This window comes from Artemia sp. Qi Xiang Cuo, chromosome 13 (assembly GCF_049724085.1).
Source record: "Artemia sp. Qi Xiang Cuo chromosome 13, ASM4972408v1, whole genome shotgun sequence".
Lineage (NCBI taxonomy): Eukaryota > Metazoa > Arthropoda > Branchiopoda > Anostraca > Artemiidae > Artemia > Artemia sp. Qi Xiang Cuo.
In genome coordinates this window covers 3,519,100-3,541,798 of record NC_142806.1, presented here as the reverse complement: position 1 = coordinate 3,541,798, position 22,699 = coordinate 3,519,100, and the positions used below count along the sequence as shown (strand labels likewise).

The following is a 22,699-nucleotide window of genomic DNA, read 5'->3' as shown; positions in this document are numbered from 1 at the left end:
TTGACTGAGAGGAGAACCCCCTCATATACGTAATAATTTCTGTTCGTTTTAAGTTCTAATGTTGCTTCTTACTTTCAGTTGAAAAAACTTGTTTTTTTTAAAATTTAATTTCTGATCGTTTTTTTTAAATAATGCTTGGAAATCCGGCGCCCCCTTCATAGAAATGTCCCTTACCCCAAAGAAAAATCCTCCACGGAAAGATCCTCCCCTATAACCCCCGACCCACCCCCCAAACCCCCCTACCAGAAAAATTACCCCAGAAAACGTTTGTATACTTCCCAATAACCAATACTATATGTCAACAGTGGGTAAAGTTCATAACTTTCAACCCTCCCCCGGGGGGCTTTGGGATTAAGTCATTCTAAAAGACATAGTTATAATATTTTCGACAATGCTGAACAAAATGGCTGTCTCAAAATTTTGATCGGGTGACTTTGGGAAAATAATGAGCGTGGAAGGGGGCCTAGTTGCCCTCCATTTTTTTGGTAACTTAAAAAGGGCAATATAACTTTTATTTTCTGTTCCAATGAGCCCTCCCACTATTTTATCGTGCCACTGGGTCTATACGATCACCCCTGGGAAAAAGAAAAAAAAAACAAACAAAAAAAAACAAAAAAAAACGCATCCGTGGTGATCTTTCTTCTGACAAAAAATGAAAAAGTCCAAATTTTTGCTCATTTGAGCTTTAAACCTCTAAAGTTGAGTTCTCTGATACGTTGAATCTGATTGTGAAATTTTCCTCAAGATTCTATAGATTTGGGTCTTTCCCCCTTTTTTCGAAAATCAGCAAAATATTCTCAGGCGCGGAGCTTTCTATTGGTAAGATTAAACTTGATGAAACTTATATATTTGAAATTAGAATTAAAATCTGATTCTTTTGATGTATTATTGGTATCAAAATTCCGTTTTTTAGAGTTTCGGTTACCATTGAGCCGGGTCGCTCCTTACTTACAGTTCGTTACTACGAACTGTTTGATTCAGTTTTGGACCTTAGACAGGGACCCGTTTTAATAATACTCATCAACTATATAAGGGGAAAATTTCTTCTGTACTTTTCTGTGAAAATTTTATAGGTATAAAAATGAGAGAGAGTACTATTGATTGACAAAACATATTAACAAAAAATTATTGCTACTTCCCCTAAAAAGCTAAGCTTGTCCTTGGGGGAGGTAGAGAAAACAAAATCCTTAAAACAAAAAGGCCACCGACACCACTAATACCATCACACTAAACAGTAAATACAAAAGAATATTATATATTATACATTTTCTCCGGGAACATCATATCAACAAAACCCCCACAATAAATCAATCGATCAATCAAAACTCATATTCAGCAAAAAGCAGATCATCAATGGTTTTTCTAAATATATTGGGGTCTTCAGTAATCTTAATATCCCTAGTTAAAGAAGAGCAAGGGAGGAGAGGGTGAACGAGGGGGGGGGGAGGAATTAACTAGTGAATTTATCCTAGGGTTGTATCGGTGAAACCCAAGGATATATGGAAGCCAAACAGTAAGAAATTATCAGAGAAGTAAGAATCGGGGGAGCGTTGCGGGGAGCAGGGACACAAGTATAAAGGTCTTCAATTGCATGCTGATATTATCAGGTTTTTAACAGGTAAATAGTGTTGAAGTACCTAGGACAGTGTAAATGAAATCTGGCTAATGTAATTTGCAAGTGGAAACTTAAAAAAAAGAATTAAAAACAAGAAACGCCAAATTAAAAAAAGACATGTGGGTGGTAAATCCGAAAAAAAAGCTAGAAACAGATGGCACGAAACAGCTTAAAGAAGGTGTAGCTTTCCTTTTAAGGTGGAATTGTCTTAGGGAACAAACACGTTGTTAATGTTTGGATTTTTACGGGTGAAAAGTGTTTGAATTTTAATTAATTACTTTGCTTATTTATTTTCACGGTTTAACGTGGCGACATTGACCAAAATGTGTTACTGCTTTAAAAATTTCATAATTTCAAAGTAACAAAAAAATATCTTAGAAAGTTTCAACAGGCACTTAACGCTGTGTGTTTTCCCATAGGGAGCCAAATAATAAAAAGAATTATTTGATAATTTGGTACTTGTTAAATATCCTGACCTCACCCAAGAAGTGATGTTATGTTGATCCTAATGAAATGTACGAAAATATGATGAAAATATAATGCTTGATTAACAAAATAATTGAAACTACAACAGAGAATTATGGAAAGCAGGCCGCCTAGAACGCATTATATTAAATACCTAACCTAACTAAAATACCAACTCTATATATTAAATATTTAATTAAAATATACCTGCATTGTAGTTTATCTCTCTCAGGCTAAGCTGATTATCACCGAGCACATATTGAAATACAGAGAGAAACTGGTTTTACTCAGATCAAGAACTTGAGTGGGGTAAGGATATTTAACAATTACCGAGAATTTGAATAAGAAATTCAGAAAAAAAGTTTATTTTTACGGGGGATTTACCCCAAGACTCCCCAATTTTTACGCTTCTGGGCAGAAAATGTTTATATTTTGATGGCCTTGGTACGTATAGTGACACCGCTGTGATAACATAAACGGCAAACAAATTAGATTGAAGGTTATGAAAGGTATCTTCTATTCAAAAAAACCACAGTGTTATCCTTTTAACATAGTAAATTGCGATTTTCAAAATCATTAGTGCCTGAAAATAAATTTATAATATTTCAGCAGCGATATTGTCTTCTTAATTGTGTCCTTCAGTTTGGGTCAGTTTCAATGAATTTACGCTGTTGTATTCCATGCTGTTTTTAACATTCAAATAAATATAATTATTCAGGTGTTGAATTATTGCCAATCATGAATCAAATTTATGTTGTGAAATCGGAATTAAGGTCCATTCATAGATTTTTCCTTATGTTCGTAATCAATGGTCTTTGAATAAGTTAAAACGTCCAATTTCTTTTCAAATGAAATTAGAGTGACATTTAAGTTGAAAATGAACATAACTTATTACATATTCGCTTTTTACCCTGATGTTTGGCTAGTTGTTTCCTGAAAGTATTTTTGAATGCAACAAATAGGCTATAGCCAGTTAGCAATTCCAATTCTCCAAACCTTGTATTTACAGATTGCCTTTCAAAACATAAAACCTGGAAATATTACTTTTTAAAGCAAATACAGAAAAACGGACCCTTCCGGTCTCGAAAAATTGTGATAAAAAATTTATCTTTTTCTCTTTTTATTTATTGTTTTTAAAATTTTTACTTACAAATATTTTGCCTTCATATATTTGTAGAAGGAGAAAATTTGGTCCCTTGTTGTTATGGTTTGCCGTTTTTTTAAGAAAGGGGCCTGTTTTGCTAAAAGAAATGTTTGTCATTTAAGCTCATTGGCTGTTCTAGCCTCTCTTGCGCCCGGGGTAAAATCTTGATTAGCCCCCCCCTTTAACTTTTCAATTATTTTTAGTTTTATTTATTGGTACGTGTCTATTATCCCGACCACACTCAAGAAGTGAAGCTTAGTTAATTATAGTGAAATATACCGAAATCTGATGAAAATATAACACTTTAGTAACAAAATTATGGAAACCATAACAAAGAAATATGGAAATATAATTCTTACTGAGACTGAGGTAATTATATCCGAATGCAGACAGACAAACCGGTTTTACTCATATGAAAAACTTTAGTGTTCTCGGGTTAATAACAAGTACCTAACTATTTATTATTTAATTATTAGTATTTAATTATATGTTATTTTTATTTGTTAATTAATTAACAATTTATTAATGATTTTCATTTATTAACTGCACCCGCTACTTTAGTTTAAAATTTTCAAAATGAACTGCTAGATTGTTTATTTGAAAATTTACCCCCTAAAAATTTTTGAAACCCCCTCCCCTCTGGATAGGGCCTTGCAGAAATGGGCACATATTGCCTTTTGAATTACAACAGCCGAAACACACTTGTAATATTTATAACAGCCGAAGCACACTTGTTATATTTACAACATCCGAAGCACATTTGTCATATTTATGTTTTGGTATTGAAATCAGTGAAACTAGGCAAACTCTTATTCCAGGGGAGGGGGGGGGGTACGACAGGGCTATTGAAATGCACTTGTAACTGGTCGCCAATCTGTTCATTACGCGGGATAACAATATTTACATTTTCTTAGTTTAAAGTAACGGCTTTCAAGGGGGTTGCTTAAAGTACCAAGGCTATGAAAATGATATTTGATATTTTTTAATTGGTTCACTGAAAACTTACACACATTTTTATATGTATATATATATATATATATATATATATATATATATATATATATATATATATATATATATATATATATATATATATATATATATATATATATATATATATATAGACAGTGATGTAATAGAAATTCACAAAAATACCAGATATTTCGGTCACATATACAGTGACCGTCATCAGTAGTAAAACTATATGTGGTATTTTTGTGAATTTCTATTACATCACTGTCTATTAAAAGGATTTTATCCCTATTTGAACTTTTATTTATCGTCATGGAAAGGCAGTGTGGTCTCCGAAATTATCTATATATATATATATATATATATATATATATATATATATATATATATATATATATATATATATATATATATATATATATATATATATATATATATATATATATATATATATATATATATATATGATATATATATGTATATATATAAATTAAAGAATCAAGAAAATTTAATTTTTCATGAAAAATACGTTCGTATGTAGTTTTTTAGTTTTTGGTAATAGTGTGTGCCATATTTGGAAATCAAAAACCAGCAAAAATAAGGTAAAACCATGTGAATAGCTTAAGGAGGTGTACCTTTAGTTGTTTTGTTGTTTAGTTGTTTTGATGTTAATGTTTGATTGTTAATGTTAAAAAGAATTCGCAGTTTTTAGGCATGCATAGAATTAACATGGGCCCAGGGAGTAAAAAATGTTTGATTTCGAATATCCTTTATATTGTATCAGATGTATCGAGGGTAGAGAGCCAACAAATCGACTGATTAATCATTTTTACTCCTGGAAATTGATATTTCGGTAAAATTAAGGTAAAGTCCTGGTAAATTTTGCAGACCTTTGTTTTTACCTCCCGTACACATCAGAGGAGGGAGCTGCCAAATGTGACTTGCGACTGGCTATTTAATTAAATCAATTATTTCAATCAAATACTTGAGCAATTGATTAAAAAGATGGTAATTGATAGAATAAATTAAAAAAGATACCAAAAGATTAGTTACGGTTGTAATGTTTTTTTTTGTGGTGTTTGCTTGCATTTCTTTGTATTTGGATTGCGTTTAAGAAAATTTAAGCATGAATAGGGTTTAAGGACCTTCTAAAGGATCTGAGAACATTCAGTTGCCAAATTATATTTTTTTCATTTTTGTGTGTTGACCCTTATTTCTAGGCAATTTTTTTATGAGTAGGCAAATCTAGGGTTAATATGCATTTTGGTACCAAAATCTTAAACAAATAAAAAAGAGCTCCTCGACATGCCTTCTGATCGGCCTTATAATCCTTATATTTTTTAAAATGAAGATTACGATCTTTTCACGTTGTGAACCTCATTCCCAGCATATTTTCTTATTATTCCTTGGAGGACCAATCATAAATATATAGTTAAGAGTTTGGCCAGAAAATTTTCCCAGAAGAGAGGGCAAGCGCTACCAATATTTCGGTTTATACCAGGATTTAAGTGGCAATATATTTCATATTGTTTTATGATAAGATTAGTGTCAGGGATGTTTTTAGGGAACGGGGGGAGGGCTAAGGGCCGATGGACCCAAATTTTTCTCAATTACTGCCCACTTCTTATTCGAATTGTGAAATTAAATTCGTTTATTTTTTTATCCCCCCTTCAAAAAAAATTCTTGTGTACGTGCCTAGTTACCACTATATTAAAACCGCTCGCCTTGAGTAATAAAATACTGGGACAGTGTTGTCATGTAGGGAACTTTTGTGCCATTTCTAAGGTGTTTGCTATTTCAATTCTTAAAATCAGTATTTTGAAAAATTCACATTCGTTGTGGAAACTGAAAACTGATGCTTTTGGCATAGGCCATTTTGGCTTTTAGGGCTATATTATCTTATACCACATATCTGGCTACAAGGCTACTAAGTGCTGTGGTATGCTAAGATACTCTTGGACTAAACAATAAGAAGTTTCTCGGAGTGTTATGTAAAAAATATTTGATATGGATCTCACCAAGCTTTTAATTGCGGTTAAGGTAATTTGACCACATGTAAGAGAGTTACTCGATCAGAAATTTTCGCTCGTTTTAAGCAAGTGTCCGAAAAAAATATTCAATTGTTTTCAATTCCGCAACTCTCACGCATATAAAAAGTAATTGTTTTTTACCCTCCAGTGTTGGGTCAGAGGAAGGATGCTCGCTTCGCGCCCTAGTTTTTCATTCTCGTTTTCAATCGCGGTTTTCGTTTTCTATTTACTTTAAGTGATTTTTACTTCCGCATCTATGGATCTTGACCCTGAATTTACACTCCGGACATATTGATTCATTACTCAATATTGAAATACAATGGAGCTATATTGTTTGCACGATTTTAAATTAGCTTCCTTTAGAGTAACTTTGTTGGTTTAGGTGAGAGGTTTCCGAAATGTTGTTTTAACTTATTTTTCTCGCATTACTTTGGCGATCCTCAGCCAAGACCCACTACCACAGTATATAAATAATAGATTATGTTATCTATATACAGTGCCCACTACGTACTAAAAAATTCTGATTTAGGCTATTAAATATTGGAAAAATATTGATTTAAGCTTCTGTTCGTTTTAGTTTTGAATTATTGTATTCTTATATTTCTGGGTATCTTAGGTATCAAATAAAAAAGAAGTTTTTTTCTTCAGCTGAGAGTAGGGAGCACCATTAAAACGAATGAAAACTGTATATGAGGGGGGCTGCCCCTTCCTCAGCCTTCGCTTTTTGCGCTGCAATCTTAAAGTTATTTAAAAACACTTCTCACTCAAACTCAACTGCCCTTGTGTTCGAGCAAAGTTTCTTAAAGAAATATGACAAAAGTTCAAACTTTAGTATAAAGAACGAAGGCCAAGGCAGGGGCAGCCCCCCGCATTTACGGAGTAATTTCTGTTCGTTTTAAGTTTTAATGGTGCTCCTTAGTTTCAGCTGATACAAATTAATTTTTAATTTAATTTCCGACCGTTTTTTAATCATGCCAGGAAATTCTCTTCCCTTTTCCCCATGCGTAAAGTTTCCCCTGGAAATTTCCCACTGAAAATTTGCTCCTGAAGGGTAATTGTCTTCGGGGAAAATCCCCCGGCAGAAAATCCCCTTCCCCGAAAATTTCCGCATATCTCCCATCAACAATTGCGAAATGTGAAAATAAGAACATTGCCGAATTTACAGGTCTTTCCCCGGGGAATATGGGTAGCTATATTATCCCCAAAGGCATAATTATTGGACCTTTTAACTAGGCTGAATCAAATTATTGTCTCAAAATTTTGATTGGATATCTTTGGGGGAAAAGTGGCGTGGAAAAGGGCTCTAAAACTTTTGACTTGTGTTTGAGAGAACCCTATCCCGATCTTCCAGGTTCTTTGGCTCGATAAAATCACCTCTGAAAAAAAAAAAAATTACACGACCCCGTGATCTTTTTTGTGGTAAAAAAGACAAAATTCCAAATTTTTCTAGATAAGATAGGTAATTTTTATGAAGATCACTAAATATTTTTCGGAATTCCCCCCCCCCCTTTTTGGAAAATCAGGCAAATTTTCACTGGCTCGTAGCTTTTGATGGGTAATGTAAGACTTACTGAATTTATATATTTGAAATCAGCATAAAAAACAATTTTTTTTAATGAATCTATTCTTATCAAGATCTTTTTTTTTTGTGTGTCGGTTACTATTAGGCTGACTCTCCCTTGAAGCTCGTTACCATGAATTGTGATATATAATCGTTCACTTTTCTTTGAATAACTTCTTTTTTGATAACATTATAAAATTAATTACACAAATTAAGGTTAGGGCCACAATCCTCACCGAAACAGTCTAAAAAAAAAAAAAAAAAAAAAAAAAAAAAAAAAAACTCGTGTGGTTACCAATGGTCTTCGTTGCGCAGGTATCAATCTCCTGATTCGATGCCTTCGGCCCCTACTAATGTTAAAAGGTACCAGTCTTTGAATCGTCAGTCGTCATATTCTGGATTTCTACTGCTTCTACCAAAAAATCATTGCTGCACCAGGTCAAATGAGGCTAACGCAGCTACTCACGCTCCTCCTTCACCCCAAATCTGTTCAAGGCGTCACTCTTTATTCCCTCTCATGACGTTCTTATTTAATCAAATCCTCCTGTATGACTTAGTCCCAACTCATTCGGAAGTGACCTAATTTTCAATTGTCCCCATCTGGATGGTCAAAGACAACGATTTTTGGCAGTCTTTCATCTGTCAAGCGTGGCCTAGCCATCTTAAATTTTATTTTATTATAGCCCTAGAAAATGGGATCTAAGCATTTTTTGTCCAGCTATCTGTTGGATAAACGGTCAGCCAGGCCGTATCCAGGGAAGGGGGGTTGAACCCCCTTGAAATGTTTGTCCAGCTTGTAATACATAATGAGAATGCATAAAACATTTTGGAAGTTTTTTTGTAACCCCCCCCCCTGCAAAAAAAAACTGGATACGACCCCAACGGTAAGTCAGACGAATTTCTGACCGGACAATTCCTCTTGAAAACATCAAGTATGTCTTCTTTGACCTTTTGAAACGCCCTTATTTCATAGCAATACTTGACCACTGTCTTTACTGCGGCTTTTATTTTATGATTAAATAAAAAAAAACCTTTTTTACTGAAAGCAAGGAGCGACCTTAAAACTTAAAACGAACAGAAATTATTCCGTATATGAAAGTGGCTGTCCCCTCCTCAACGCCTCGCTCTTTACGCTAAAGTTTGACTCTGTCTCACAACTTATTTTTAAAAACAAAAAAAACTTTAGCGTAAAGAGCGAGGTTGAGGAGGGGACAGTCCCTTTCATATACGGAATAATTTCTATTCATTTTTAGTTTTAATGTCGCTCCTTACTTTCAGTTAAAAAAAAACTTGATTTTTTTATTTAATTTCTGAACGTTTTTTAATTAATGCAGCTTTGATTTTGCACGTGAATAATGAAATAATTAAAAATGAATTTGCATATTAACTTTACTTTTTTGGGGGCTAAATGGCTTTCTCGAAATTTTGTTCTGATGTAAATTACGTAACGAACTTCTATATTCGTATATTTTTATTACGTATATTAGGGCGTTTGCCCCCTATTCAATACCTCGCTCTTTGCGCTAAAGCTCAAATTTTGTTCCAATTCTTTAAGAATGACCGCTTAATAACAATCGCCGTTAATTAGAATAAATAGCTCTGATGAAAGTACAAAAAAAACTTTAGCGTAAAGAGAGAGTTAATGACCAGGGGGCGAACCCTATCATGTACGTAATTATTTGTGTTCGTTTTAAGTTTTGATGTTGCTACTTACTTTCAGTTGAAAAAAAAAGATTTTTTTATATTTAATTTTTGATCAATTTTTTTAAATAACGCCGGGAAATCCGGCGCCCCTTCCTAGCAGTGTCCCTTCCCCAACGGAAAGATCTTCCCACGTAACACCCTCCCCCTCCCCTCTCAACTACCGGAAAAAATCCCCCCTGAAAACTTCTGTATAGCCTACTTCCCAATAACCAATACTATTATTTAAACACTGGGCAAAGTTCATAACTTGCAGACCTTCCCCCGGGGACTATGGGGGATTAAGTCATCCTTTATAGACATAGTTGTTGTATTTTCGACCATGCTGAACAAAATGGCTACCTCAAAATTTTGATCTGGTGACTTTGGGAAAAAAATGAGCGTGGGAGGGTGCCTAATTGCCTTCCATTTTTTGGGCACTTAAAAAGGGAACTAGAACTTTTAATTTTCCTTCCAATGACCCCTCCCGCGATATTCTAGGACCACTGGGTCGATACGATAATCCCTGGGGAAAAAATAAAATAAACACCTTCCGTGATCTTTCTCCTGGCAAAAAATATAAAATTCCAAATTTTCGCATATAGGAGCTTGAAACTTCTATAGTAGGGTTCTCTGATACGCTGAATCTGATGGTGAGATTTTCATTAAAGTTCCATGACTTTTAGGGGGTGTTTCCCATTTTTTTCGAGAATAAGGCAAAATTTTCTCAGGCGCTAAACTAAACTTTGGTGGGTAAGACTAACTTGATGAAACTTATGTATTTGAAATCAGCATGAAAACCTTATTCTTTTGATGTATCTATTGGTATCAAAATTCCGTTTTTTTAGAGTCTTGGTTCAGGGACGTACGCAGGGGGGGGGCCTCTAGGCCCGGGCCCCCCCGAAATCTCACGATTTTTTCATTTTCCCATAATTTTCTGATTTTTCTCACAGAATAATGGGTTTGAAGGATTTGGCCCCCCCCGAAACAAATTCATGCGTACATACCTGTCTCGGTTACTGTTGAGCCGGGTTGCTCCTTACTTACAGTTCGTTACCACGAACTGTTTGATATTAGATCGAACACTTTCTTCCTATTCTGTCAAACATTCGCAAAAAACATCCGTCTATTTTACGCTTGACCTTTTGTGCCGCGTTTTCTCGGGTATAAATGGAGTGACCCAACCCAGGGCCATTTGCCCTATATGTTATAAGAAGGTGGGGATATAGAACAGAACGAAAAAATTTGGCAAGAAGATATGCACAAGACCCTATGTCCTTACGTCTGTACATATGATCCTGTCTTCATATTACTGGTGTAAACGAAGCGACCTAGTTGCGAGCCCCTTGGGTGATATTTCATGAGAAATTGGACTTGTAAGAACTTCAGTTTATTTATACACGCAAGTACAGCAGATAATCCCGATGAATTGTCTTTGATCTTTGCCGCCAAGGTAAATGAGCCGCAATATTAAAGGATTTATGATTTGCTATCTTTTGTTTACATGAAAAAACCCTTATAACGCTTATTTGTTTTAATTGTCACAATACAAATTCCGTCGCAATTTTGTCTCATTAATTTTTTTTTTTATCGGCGTAGAAAATCATAGAATAAGTGCATGTCCTAGTGACCCCTCCCCCCTTGAGTAAGATTATAATTTTGTTCCTTAAAGTTCTTTTTTATACTTTTGACTAAAAATTATCAAGTACTCAATCCAAGCCAGTTCTTTAAAAAACAAATGTTATTTCACACAGCTTCATCTATAACTATCGCTTTTTCTGGGAAAATAACCTATTCCAGATTGGATGAAACAAAATTCTAGCATAAAAACAACATTCTTTTACCTATTTCATGTTCAATCCTACTTAAAAATACACATGTCTTACTAATTAATACTTCATTGAAAACAAAATAGTTTTCCCTTTGAGAAAAAAAAACGTTTGCTATGAATTTTCTATATTTTATTCCTTTATTTATTTAATAATAGCTACAAAACGTGTCAGCCGACTTGCCTACATATGAAAGATGTGATGCCTGTATATTTCTACATCCTAATATATAGATGTAGGATCTACTTATAAACATATCTCCTTATAGATTACACAGATGTGGAGAGATCTATTTATATAAAAGGTATATTTTTTGCCTTGACATGTGCAGCCCATTGGCTGCTACTCACAAAAGAAATGATCACTACTCGAAGTAGGTTTGTGCGGATAGCACTTTTTGAATATCCTTATTTTGTGTTTTATTTTGCTTTTCTATTTATATGTCTTACATGTGTATTGAAAGAATTTCAGCTTTTGGCTCCATAAATCAGTTTTTTCTCTATGACTGGAAACAAACATAGGGCTACATACATTGTCTGCTAACTTTGTGACTGTAATTTTGACTATTGGTCAAGACTATTTTTTCCTGTTTGAATCTCAAAAATATTCCTGCTCACTGGGGAAAGGGGATTAGTGTAGTCCCCCCCCCCTGTAAGAAAAATTCAAAAAAATGTGCAAACATTCAAATTTTCAGGTATTATGCCTGTACAGGGTCCAGAGGACAATTCCATTCCCTAGGGAAAAGACAATATAAAGTTTTACTATGAAACCAAGGCCCATGTGCGAGGGGTGCCCTCTTTCAGAAATAATGTACACCCGGTGACGCGTGTCAAGCGTGGTGAAAACTGCCAGGCAAAGCAGAAACTGTGCCAAGTGTGGGAGGACTTAGTGGCACATGTGGCGTCCTGAGGTGTACATCATGTGGTGGGAATTGGGGACCCTCAATGCCCTTGTGCAAATGCCCTTGTGCATTTTCTCCGTATGGCCTCGGTTCTGTTCAAAACCGGTTCTATGTCAGTGCAGATATTATTACGAATTAAGTGCTTCAGTTAATTACTATCACATCTATTCGTTGCCTCCCGGCCCCCCTGCCAAAATTTCCTGGTGCCGTCCTTGATTTGGGTTCATAAACATTTTTCGGTACTCTTCCATTAGCTGGACTCTTTTATATAGTGCTAGTTTGGTTAATGCTAATGAAATAAAATAAAATAGGATGACTATATTATAGTTTAGAAACAAATTTGGGCTAAATATTTGCACTGGGGGGGGGGGGGCAAAGCAAAGCATATATTAAATACTTAACCTAACATAGCCTAGGTACCTCTTTCCCCCAAAACCCAAAAAAACATCACTTTAAATATCGTATGCGCAATTAAATCACGCTTTAAACTACAGCTGTGTCTTGTATCATCCCGCTGAAAAACGGGTTTTTCAACGTCCACGAGTTTGAGATATAAAAAGAGTCCAGCTAATGGAAGATTACCCATTTATCTTGCGTTAAAGACCTTGTAAGAATTCTCGGTACTTGGGCATCATATGGGCCTTTCTAAAAAGTGAAGTTTGTTTAATTCTGATGAATTAAATAAAATAGGTTGAATATATAATAGTTTATAAACAATTTTGGGCTATATATTTGCACATTCGGGGGGTGGGGGTAAAGCATAGCATATATTAAATACGTAACCTAACCTAGGTATCTTTTCTACCTTTTCTCCCCCTAAACCCCAAAAAACAACAGTTTAAATATAGTTAACGCATTGAAAACCACGCTAAGCATTGCATTACTGTATTTCGGTGTCTTGAATTAACCCGTCAAAAACGGGCTTTTCGTGACTGGTTCCCTTGTAAAGGCCCATATAGTGATCAAGTACCGAATTCTCTAATAATCCCTATTGTTTGCTGTGTTTACTATGCTTGGAATGCTTTATTTGTTCTGGTAACTTCAAGTAATACACATGTCTAAGGTTCGTATTTCCGCTACTTGTGAGAAAACTACGGTAAGAGATTGTAGCTCCTTTTATGTGAACGCAGCATGAGGTCTCATTAACTTCTTCGATTTCTTCTCAGGGATGTCGAGGATTCCATGATGATACATAGTTCAGATAAGAGCATCATATTGTTTGAGCGATGCCTTGCCATTCAACTGCAAAGAGTTTATCGACCGTGCGAAAAAAAGGCTTCGTCAATATTAGACTGTAGCTCGACAAGTAGAGATTCCGGCACTCCAAATGAAACTGAAGAAGATAGCTACCTTCTTACTGCGAATGGACTGAAGTTGTTCCAGGTTAGTTACTTTTAACCCCCCTCTCTCACGCTGGAAAGGCAGTGTGGTCTTCGAAAATACCTCTTGCTTCTTTTTCGTTTCTATTTCCTCCCTCTCTATTTCTCTCTGCCTTCTCTTATTAGTTTAGTCTCTGTTGTTACATCTGCAAGAATAACGAGTTGGTCTTAAGAATTAAATCGTGAAGACAATACTAATCAAATTTGAATTTTAAAAAGTTCATTCATACTATTAAACAATTTAACAATGGTTATTCTTCAGGTTAAGATTAATCGTAAACTTATAACATGGCACCTACTTTGGCCTGGATTTAACCTTTCGTCGGTCGGATATCAAATTTACGCATCTCCATAATTGTAAATTTTCAGAAGAGCAAAAAAAAACCTAAAAACTTTTTTATTTCCCTCCAATAACCATAAAACAAAAACGGATCGATATGTAAGACCAATACATATCTATCCGTTTCTGTTTTACGGTTATAAAACGGAAAATAAAAAAGTTGTGATGCTTTTTTTTCTGCTCCTCTGAAAATTAACAATTATGGAGATACGTAAATTTGATGTCCAGCCGACGCAATGTGGATATATGAATCCTGATAAGCATGCTCTTGTGTGTGGCTGTTCTTGACTTCCAAAGCATGGCGTCAATTCGAGGGTGAAGTGGGGCATTGACTCCACAAGATTTTTCTGCCTCCCTCTAGATTTTAAAAAATGCCCCCCCTGGACTCTAAAAACTACATTTTGACCCCCCCCTAATTTCCATGAATTGACGCCACTGTCCCAAAGTGGTATCCATCGAAACCTGAGCAGCTCATGGCTAGAATAAATAGATTTTTTGTTTCTTGTTCGTCACGTAATAGAAATTATAACAGTATTGACTAGCGACTTTTTTTTAAGACCAGATCTAAGCTAATTTTTCTTCTAAAGCTGAACTTTGTGAAATCTTATTAAGTATAACAAGTACGTAAGCAGTTTATTTTTTTCGGGGGAGGGGTTCATCAATAGACACAAGCTTCCTCAGTATCCCAGTTCCATTATACCTTTCACGTTTTTGCTTTAGCTTTACTTGTAGAGCTCAACCAACTTCTGTTGAAACTTTTGGTTAGAAAAGGGGCCCGTAGATGTCTCCAAGATTAAATGAATACGCATTTTAACTAGTGTTATTTTTAAATACGTCCTTTGTCACAAAGTAGAATAAAGTAATTCAATCAGCAAATCTCGGATTTATCTATAGCTTTCGCAGGCATCATTTTTAATTACGAGTTATTGCGGGAGGGGGGGGGGGTATTTTAGCCGAATGATTTAATGCCTTAGATTCTCACACACGCCAATTTTTTTTTAAATAGCTTTATTAAGGTAGATGGGTCATATATGGCTATCGACCATGCTTTATCCATTAGTGATGGCTGAGAAATCGCTAGATACAGCAATTTCAATTATTCTTTGTTAAATTGAATAAAAAAACAGTTTTTTCAACTGAAAGTAAGGAGTAACATTAAAATATAAAATGAACATAGATTATTACGTATATAAGGGGGTTTGCCCCCTAGTCAATACCTCACTCTTTACGCAAGTTTCAATTTTGTTCGAATCACAAATCTCTGTATCACAAAGGCCGTTTAATTAGAATAGATAGCTCTTTTGAAAGTACTAAAAAAAATTAGCGTAAAGAGCGAGGTATTGACTAGGGGCGAACCCCCTCATATACGTAACAACTTACGCTCGTTTTAAGTTTTAATGTTGCTCCTTAATTTCAGTTGAAAAAACTTGTTTTTATTTAATTTCTAATCGTTCTTAAATAATGCTGGGAAATCCGGCGCCCCCTTCATAGAAATGTCCCTTCCTCCATCTGAAATGTCCCTACGTTGAATCTGATGGTTTGATTTTCATTAAGACTCTATTACTTTTAGGGGGCGTTTCCGCCTTTTTTTCGAAAATAAGGCAAATTTTTTCAGGCTCGTAACTTTTGATGGGTTTGACTAAATTTGATGAAACTTGTATATTTGAAACCAGCATAAAAATCTGATTCTTTTGATGTATCTATTTAAACCAAAATCCTGTTTTTAGAGTTTCGATTACTGTTGGTTCGTGTCGCCCCTTATGTACAGTTAATAACCACGAACTGTTTGATTCACGGTATTGGTAATCATTCTCCAGGCAACTTAGCAAACTTGAATTCCAATGGCTTAATATTTGTTTTTGTCGGGAAGGATTTTGAAAGGCTTGCCTACACAATGTTTATTAAAAAAAAAACAAAAAAAAAACTAGAAACGATTCGATGTCCATTTATTCCATCAGATCCTTGAGTGGATGTTCTGCTTTTTATTGCTCTTTCTTTAATAAAAAAAAAAACAAACAAAAAAAAAACATAAATATATTAAGCAACTAAGAAACGAGGGTAACTGAGAATAATTATTCCTTAATTATTTTGATGTTTTTTTTTCTTTTTTCTCTAGCGTCAAGTATTGCCAGTGTGGGATAGCTCATTTGCTCTTTCTTAAGGCTTACTTTCAAGATATTTTTTGTGGATCGATAAATTAGGGATCGTCTTTAGAAATGGAATAGAGAGATAAAATGGATTCTTTTTCTTAGATCCCCCTCCATAGGGTGGTATATTGCTTCATGCCGTGACTGGGAAATCTAATCCTATTCCCAAGAATTACTAGAGGCTTTTTTATTACCGTGGTTATTTTTTCCTGTTTCTGGATGAAAAATATATTTATAACGCAGATAGAGCGAATGCTGATAAACCTTTTATTTTTCCTTGGTTTCGACTATAAAAATTACTCATAAAATAATGAGGCCTAGAAAAAAAAAATGTAACCTTGGCCAAATGAAAGGGCGGATCGCCCACTATTTTTTTTTGTAAATGAGTTATAAAATGAGATTAATTCCTGTATTTGGTTATAATGCAGTGTTCGAATTTTCAAAGCTACTTATTCATTTCGTGAGACCAATGAAAGAATATTTTGTATTGGTTGAAAACAATCATAGGGCATATGAACTCTTTTCCATGCACCTTTTTGTCATTGGGGCATCCCTGTTATCCCATGTAGCTTCGGATCAAACTGTGAGGCAGTCATTTCGCTCAAAATTATCAAGGAATCCAAAAATAGACCTTCAGGGTAGACATACCCAATAAAAAAAAGAAACATGTTTGTTTTGTAAGGGGCCTTATGTGGCTTTTTGGGTCTAACAAGGGTCGCAGGATCATTACAACTGTAACTGGATCCCTGGGATTCATTCATCTTAGGATTACTGGGACTTCGAAAAAAAAATATTTTAAGTAGAATAAGGAGTTTTATGACCTCTCTAATCTCAATAAAAATTTCGATAGACCAGCCCGGTTTAATAGCCGTCTATTATCATGGTTGTAGCAATTGCTGCAATCCAGTAAAGACCGAACGACGGTGCATACTGACCGGAAATTGAAAAACACGTCTTTCATGAAACTGTCTAGTGAGAAAGTTTTCGGTACTGTCATTGGAAACATATTCAATGATTACGATTAGGTTACATCTCAGAAAATCGGTTTCATAGCTACAAAAACAAGTGATGGATCATACAATGCATTGGACTTAGACAAAATGCATTGGACTTGTATAATTTGGGCTATATATTTGCACATTAGGGGGCGGGGGGGGGGGGGTAGGTAAGGTTACGTTAGGTTGGGTTTCCATAATTTGTTTCTAAAGTACCATTTTATCATTATGTTTTGTTATATTTTATTAGTATGAACTTCACTTCTTGGGTGAGTTTCCAATAACCGGAAAGTACCAGATTTTCTAATGAACGCTAATTCAGAAACAGTAACTAGGTACTTGTGTATTATACCGACCACACTATTGTTCTTGATCTGTTTAAAACCGGCTTCTCAGTGTCCACTCGGAGATAATCAGCTAAATCTGAGTTAGATAAACTACTATGCAGGTATATTTTAATTAAATATTTGATGTATAGAGTTGGTTAGGTTAGGTATTTAATATAATGCGTTCTGGGCGACCTGTTTTCCATAATTCTCTGTTGTAGTTTTCATAATTTTGTTATTAAAGTATTATATTTTCATCATATTTTGGTATATTTCAATATGATTATCCTAATTTTACTTCTTGAGTGTGGTCGGTATAATACACAAGTACATGTAACTATTGCTCAGATTCAACATTATAATTTGAGAATTTGAAAATCAGTTTTGAAAATTTCGTGAAAGGAGAATTTTTCTATGCACTATTTCCGATTAAACATCATTTAATTTTTTGCCCGACTCGTAAAAAAAGTACCAAAAATGTAATAACCAAGTTTCTGACGCGTTTTGTATTTTTTCTGGGCCCCTTAACTAACTCTACCCCCCCCCCCCCCCGAACAAAAATCCTAGATATGGCCTTGCCTATGTGTAAATGTCGATTTAAAAACCAACTGTTTCTTTACCGACGTTTAATTGCGTTTCACTATTATATATGTAGGAATGTGTAAAGAGAAAAAGAGAAGTTACTGTCCTATACTCCAATGAAAAAAAGTGTGGATTAATTCTATTGGTTTCTTTTTGTGATGTCTGACGTCATATCTTTTTGAGCCAATCATATTTTTCCTTAATCGTATGTCAAAAAGGAAATCCTACCTTTTTTCACCTGTTGTTGCTTTTTCCAATTCTTTTTTGCAAGCACTACGATTATGTCCCAGATCAATTGCTTGATTTAGGCATAACCTTGTGTGATTTAGTCATGAACTTTGTTGTAAGTACTTCTTTTCCGATCCAATCAGATATACGTCTATTTCCTGCTGATTATTCCACCTATTGATGGATGATTTTATCACACCCCTTTTTTGCCTCAGATGTTTTATTCAGTGTGATTTACCCCCCACAAAGCATTACAGATTTGATATGACTGACTGATAAAATGCTGCTGATTGCATTGTTCTGCTTTCGGCCAAAGGCAGACATACACGAATATAAAAGAAATTGGGCTATAAAGCAGTCAAATACTAGTCCTTTTTTGCCTTTTTCCCTCCAAGGGTGCGTTATCTTCTGAAAGTAAACTATTTCCACCCTTAGGGCTTCATATTTGGTCATCTTTAGTAGCTAAAGTTGAATGATTTTTGAACGATTCTCTTGAAGAAGTCGTCATATGGTTCAGGTAATTAGAAAGAGTTAAATCCACAATTTATCTTATCATTTCGGTACACTTATTTGCTAATATTGTGAAAAAATAGGGCTGTCATAACTGGTACACAATTTTCCCCAATTGCTGTTTGAAGTAATTGCGTGATTTAAAATAAATAAGGTACAAACTGTACCTCGGATCAGGACTAATCAATCAGGGAGCATGAACTAGTGTCTCAAACTCCATCAATGAACATAACAGAGTTGATAATTGTGTATGATTCTTGTGGTGCTCTGGACGTACTTACTTGCAGCAGTACCAGACGCTTTTCACCTCACTGGTTTCTCAAATTTGACTGTTTCGTAGGAATGTGTTTAAACGTAAGCTCTTCAGACTCATGGCGGCTAAGCTTGAGTCACATTCGTGTTTCCCATTCCAAGCCAAAGAATTGGTGACACCGAGATTCGAACTCCCGTCCCCAACCTTCAGGGGCGGATCCAGGATTTTTTTAGGGGGGGGGGAAATAGGTTGAACCGATAAAAAAATTAGGGGGGGGGGGCGTAAAATAGGTTGATCCGATAAACTTGCATTGGGAGCAAGTTTAATTAACGCAAGCTTGAGTTAATTAAGTAAATTACACTACTTTAGACCACGCTAGGGGGGCACGCGCCCTTCTCGTTCCCCCTGGATCCGCCAATGCCAACCTTAGGATGACCAACACAGGAGACAAATTACTTTCTCCTTAGTTATCACGGATACTGGAATAATATTTTCTGCGTAAAGATTGGTAACAAATAGGGTAAAAGTAGACTAAAATTGGTGTATAGTGGATTTATATTCTCCAGCGTAAGGGACTGAAGAGACCAATGGGCCCGCCCTTTTAAAAACCTGATTAGTTCTTTGTGGTATATTAAGCTTTAAAGAGAACGAAAACTTTTTGACTAAAAGAGTGGATGGGGAGCTTCTCAATTCCGTGTTAACATGATTGCTTTGAGGGGTACCTTAAGCATTCGCCCTATCTCGTCCCTTATAAACTTGTTTTAGTTTGTATAGCCAAACTGTCTGGAGTTGATTGGGCGGTCTTGCCGTAACTTGTGGAGCTTGGATAATTTATTATCCTGATAAATGACAGAACTAATTACCAACGCCTGCCTTCCGGGAAATCTTTGAAAAAACATTTAACATCCCATTTTGTGCTAGAGATTTTCAGATTTAATGAACAATATCATTTGAGTAATTTGGCAGCTTTGGGAGCTCCCTGAGGTGCTGTAAAAATCGCTAAGACTCTTTGTCTCTGAGACGGTTAGCCGACTCTGAGGTTTACAAAATGATTTTAAAGGTGTTGAATTGCCTTAACCCTATCGGTTATTTTTGTGACCTCAATCGTGACATTCATTTAGATAATCACATTATTCCTTAAGAGCATGTCAGAACCAGAACGGGAAGTCTTTTTTATAAATACATTCCAAGATCACACTGGCTATACATGACTTATGAAAACAAGAGAGGAAAGGAAGTAATAAATGAAAAAAATAGAATAAAAAAGGTGGGAAAACGAGGATTTTGTCAGCTAGTGGTAAAATATAAAGACGAAGAACAAGCAAATATTTGGACAAGGACCTTCGTCAATTCGTCTTCAGTGCAAAAAAAAAAAAAAAAAAAAAAAAAAAAAAAAAAAAAAAACCTTCCGAAGTGAATCTAACGAGAGCAGAATTGACACTGAATCAAAAAAAAGAAAAAAAACGAGTCAGAAATAAATGAAAGAAACAATCACTAATTGGATTGAATAAGTATCTATTGCCTGCCAATAGACTTCGCCATTCGGCAATTTTGATATTCCTTAGGTATGTGGGCCGGTTGTCTTAAATTAGAGTGGGCGGAAAGTATTGAGTCTTTTGAAACTAAGTTGTTATAAATTGGGCTTAAAAAAATATCTCCGGTGTCTATTTATAGCCAAATTTCTGTAAACAGAAATTGTGCTATAAATAGAGACACCGGAGATATTTCTTTAAGCCCAATTTTTTTTTAGCACTGAAGACGACTTGGCGGAGGTCCTTGTGGAAATTTGCTTGTTCTTCGTCTTTATGTTTTGCCACTAGCTGACAAAATCCTCGTTTTCTCACCTTTTTTATTTTATTTTTCATTTATTATTTCCTTTCTTCTCTTGTTTCCATAAGAAGTTTTATTACCCTTTGTTGTATTTACCCGTTGTTGCTATATCAAATATTCAGCTAGTAAAAGTTCTTTTATATGAAACTTTAAGCCAGCAAAATGAACGCAATTTTTTAGTCACAACATTTCTCAAAAGTAAATTTTCTGTTTCTCTGTGGTTTAACGTTGAAAACAGTGTTTTATATTAGGTTGGGACATGTGCAAGGATTGAAAATCAAATGACCAAACATTTTTGTTTCGGGTTTTTTGTTTATAATTTGGCTTTCAATAGGCTACCTGTTGCCATGGGCGCCCATAGGCTGAATTTTAGGAGGGGGCTTACCTGGTATAATCGGCACTTCGTTTTGAATTTATAGGTATATCAAACTGACAATCCACAGTCGTGTGTTTGTTTTTCAGTAAAGCCTAAGTTATGTTCTGGTCTTGAGAAAGCATGGGGGTTGTCAGCCCTAGTAATGCTAATTTTTTCTCGTTTTGAGTTTGACTCGGCTATTTATTCTAATTTCTGTTTGTTTTGGGTTTCATTTATTTTTTAATGGTGATTTGTGGCAGTTCTATGCTTTGAAGATTATTTGACTTTATTTCTGCCCATTTTTGACTTAATAGAGCTCTACTTTTCTTTGAAAACTTATTCTGTGGAAAAAGTTTGGTTTTAATTAATACAAATATATGACACCGTCATTCAGCCAGAGGGGGGTGGCTAACGCCCCCTTATGGGTGCCCATGCCTGTTGCTTTTAAGTCAATTAATAATTCCGCAAAAAGTAACAACTGTAAGCCTAAGACTAACGCCCGGACAGCGTTATGGCGGCATACTTATCGGTAAAATCAAAATTACAGACGACTACACCGTTAATTATGAGCACCGTTCCTAGTTTGTCGATCTGAGTCTTGTTCGGAATTCAAGCATAAAATTTTTGGTTGGCCATTCAGAGTAAAAAATTAACGCACACTTTTTTGAAACTAGAAAAGATGGAAGCTTTTAACGGTATTTTTTCTATACAGTATTTTTACCCGAACAATAATTGTGGGTATGTATATTTATTTATTTGTCTATATTTTTTTTTCGAAAACGGAGCTGTAATATTTTTTTTTCTGAAAATTGGTAGACTAAAAAAGATAAAGCTAGGCCACAACTTTGGGAAGATTCATTCAGGGTTTTAATTTTGGGAAAAAATTCATGTATATGACGTCGCACGTAATTGGAATAAAATAAAATAGGATGACTATATAATAGTTTAGAAACAAATTTGGGCTATATATTTGCAAATTAGGATGGTGGGAGGCAAAGAATTGCATATATTAAATACGTAACCTAACCTAACCTAGGAACCTTTTCCCCATCTAAACTCTAAAAAATTCACAGTTTAATATCGTATACGCAATTAAAACCACGCTAGACAAAGTTTCTCTCAGTGGTGTCTTGAATCATCGTGTATCAGAACGGGTTTTTCAACGCCCGTTTGACTGAAGCATCTAGCATCTCTTATATGACTTCTTTTGAGAGGCCCATCTAATGCGAAAGTACCCAATAAATATGGAAAAATGTTTGTTGGATAAAATAAAATGACATTCTGTTTTGCGAAAGAAATTTAAAAAAAGCTGGCTTTCTTTTCACTGAGGGCCCCTGGCACTGTAACAGAAATGTAACAAAAGACGCAGAGACATCGTATCAGTAGAGAATAGTAGGAATAAAAAAAACAATGGTTAAGCTTTTCTAACCAATTGCTTGCCATTTATTATCCGTGTCATTTACGTGTCGAATATTTTGACACTTTTTTATTGACACGTGTGATAATTCTACGATGTGGTTGGGGCATAAGATCTAAAAGAGACGGATAACATGCTAA

The 22,699-nt window shown here is 35.0% G+C and overlaps 1 protein-coding gene across 2 annotated transcripts in view; it reads left to right on the top strand.

Annotated features, from left to right (window-relative positions):
• Positions 1–22,699, top strand: part of ko (Stork-head domain-containing protein knockout) — a 229,574-nt gene that overhangs the window by 38,031 nt on the left and 168,844 nt on the right. For both annotated transcript variants that reach the window (XM_089099352.1, XM_089099351.1), the window contains exon 2: positions 13,364–13,580. In XM_089099352.1, the coding sequence (XP_088955478.1) occupies positions 13,380–13,580 (201 nt within the window). In that variant the 5' untranslated portion in view covers positions 13,364–13,379. The remainder of the gene's footprint in view (positions 1–13,363; positions 13,581–22,699) is intronic.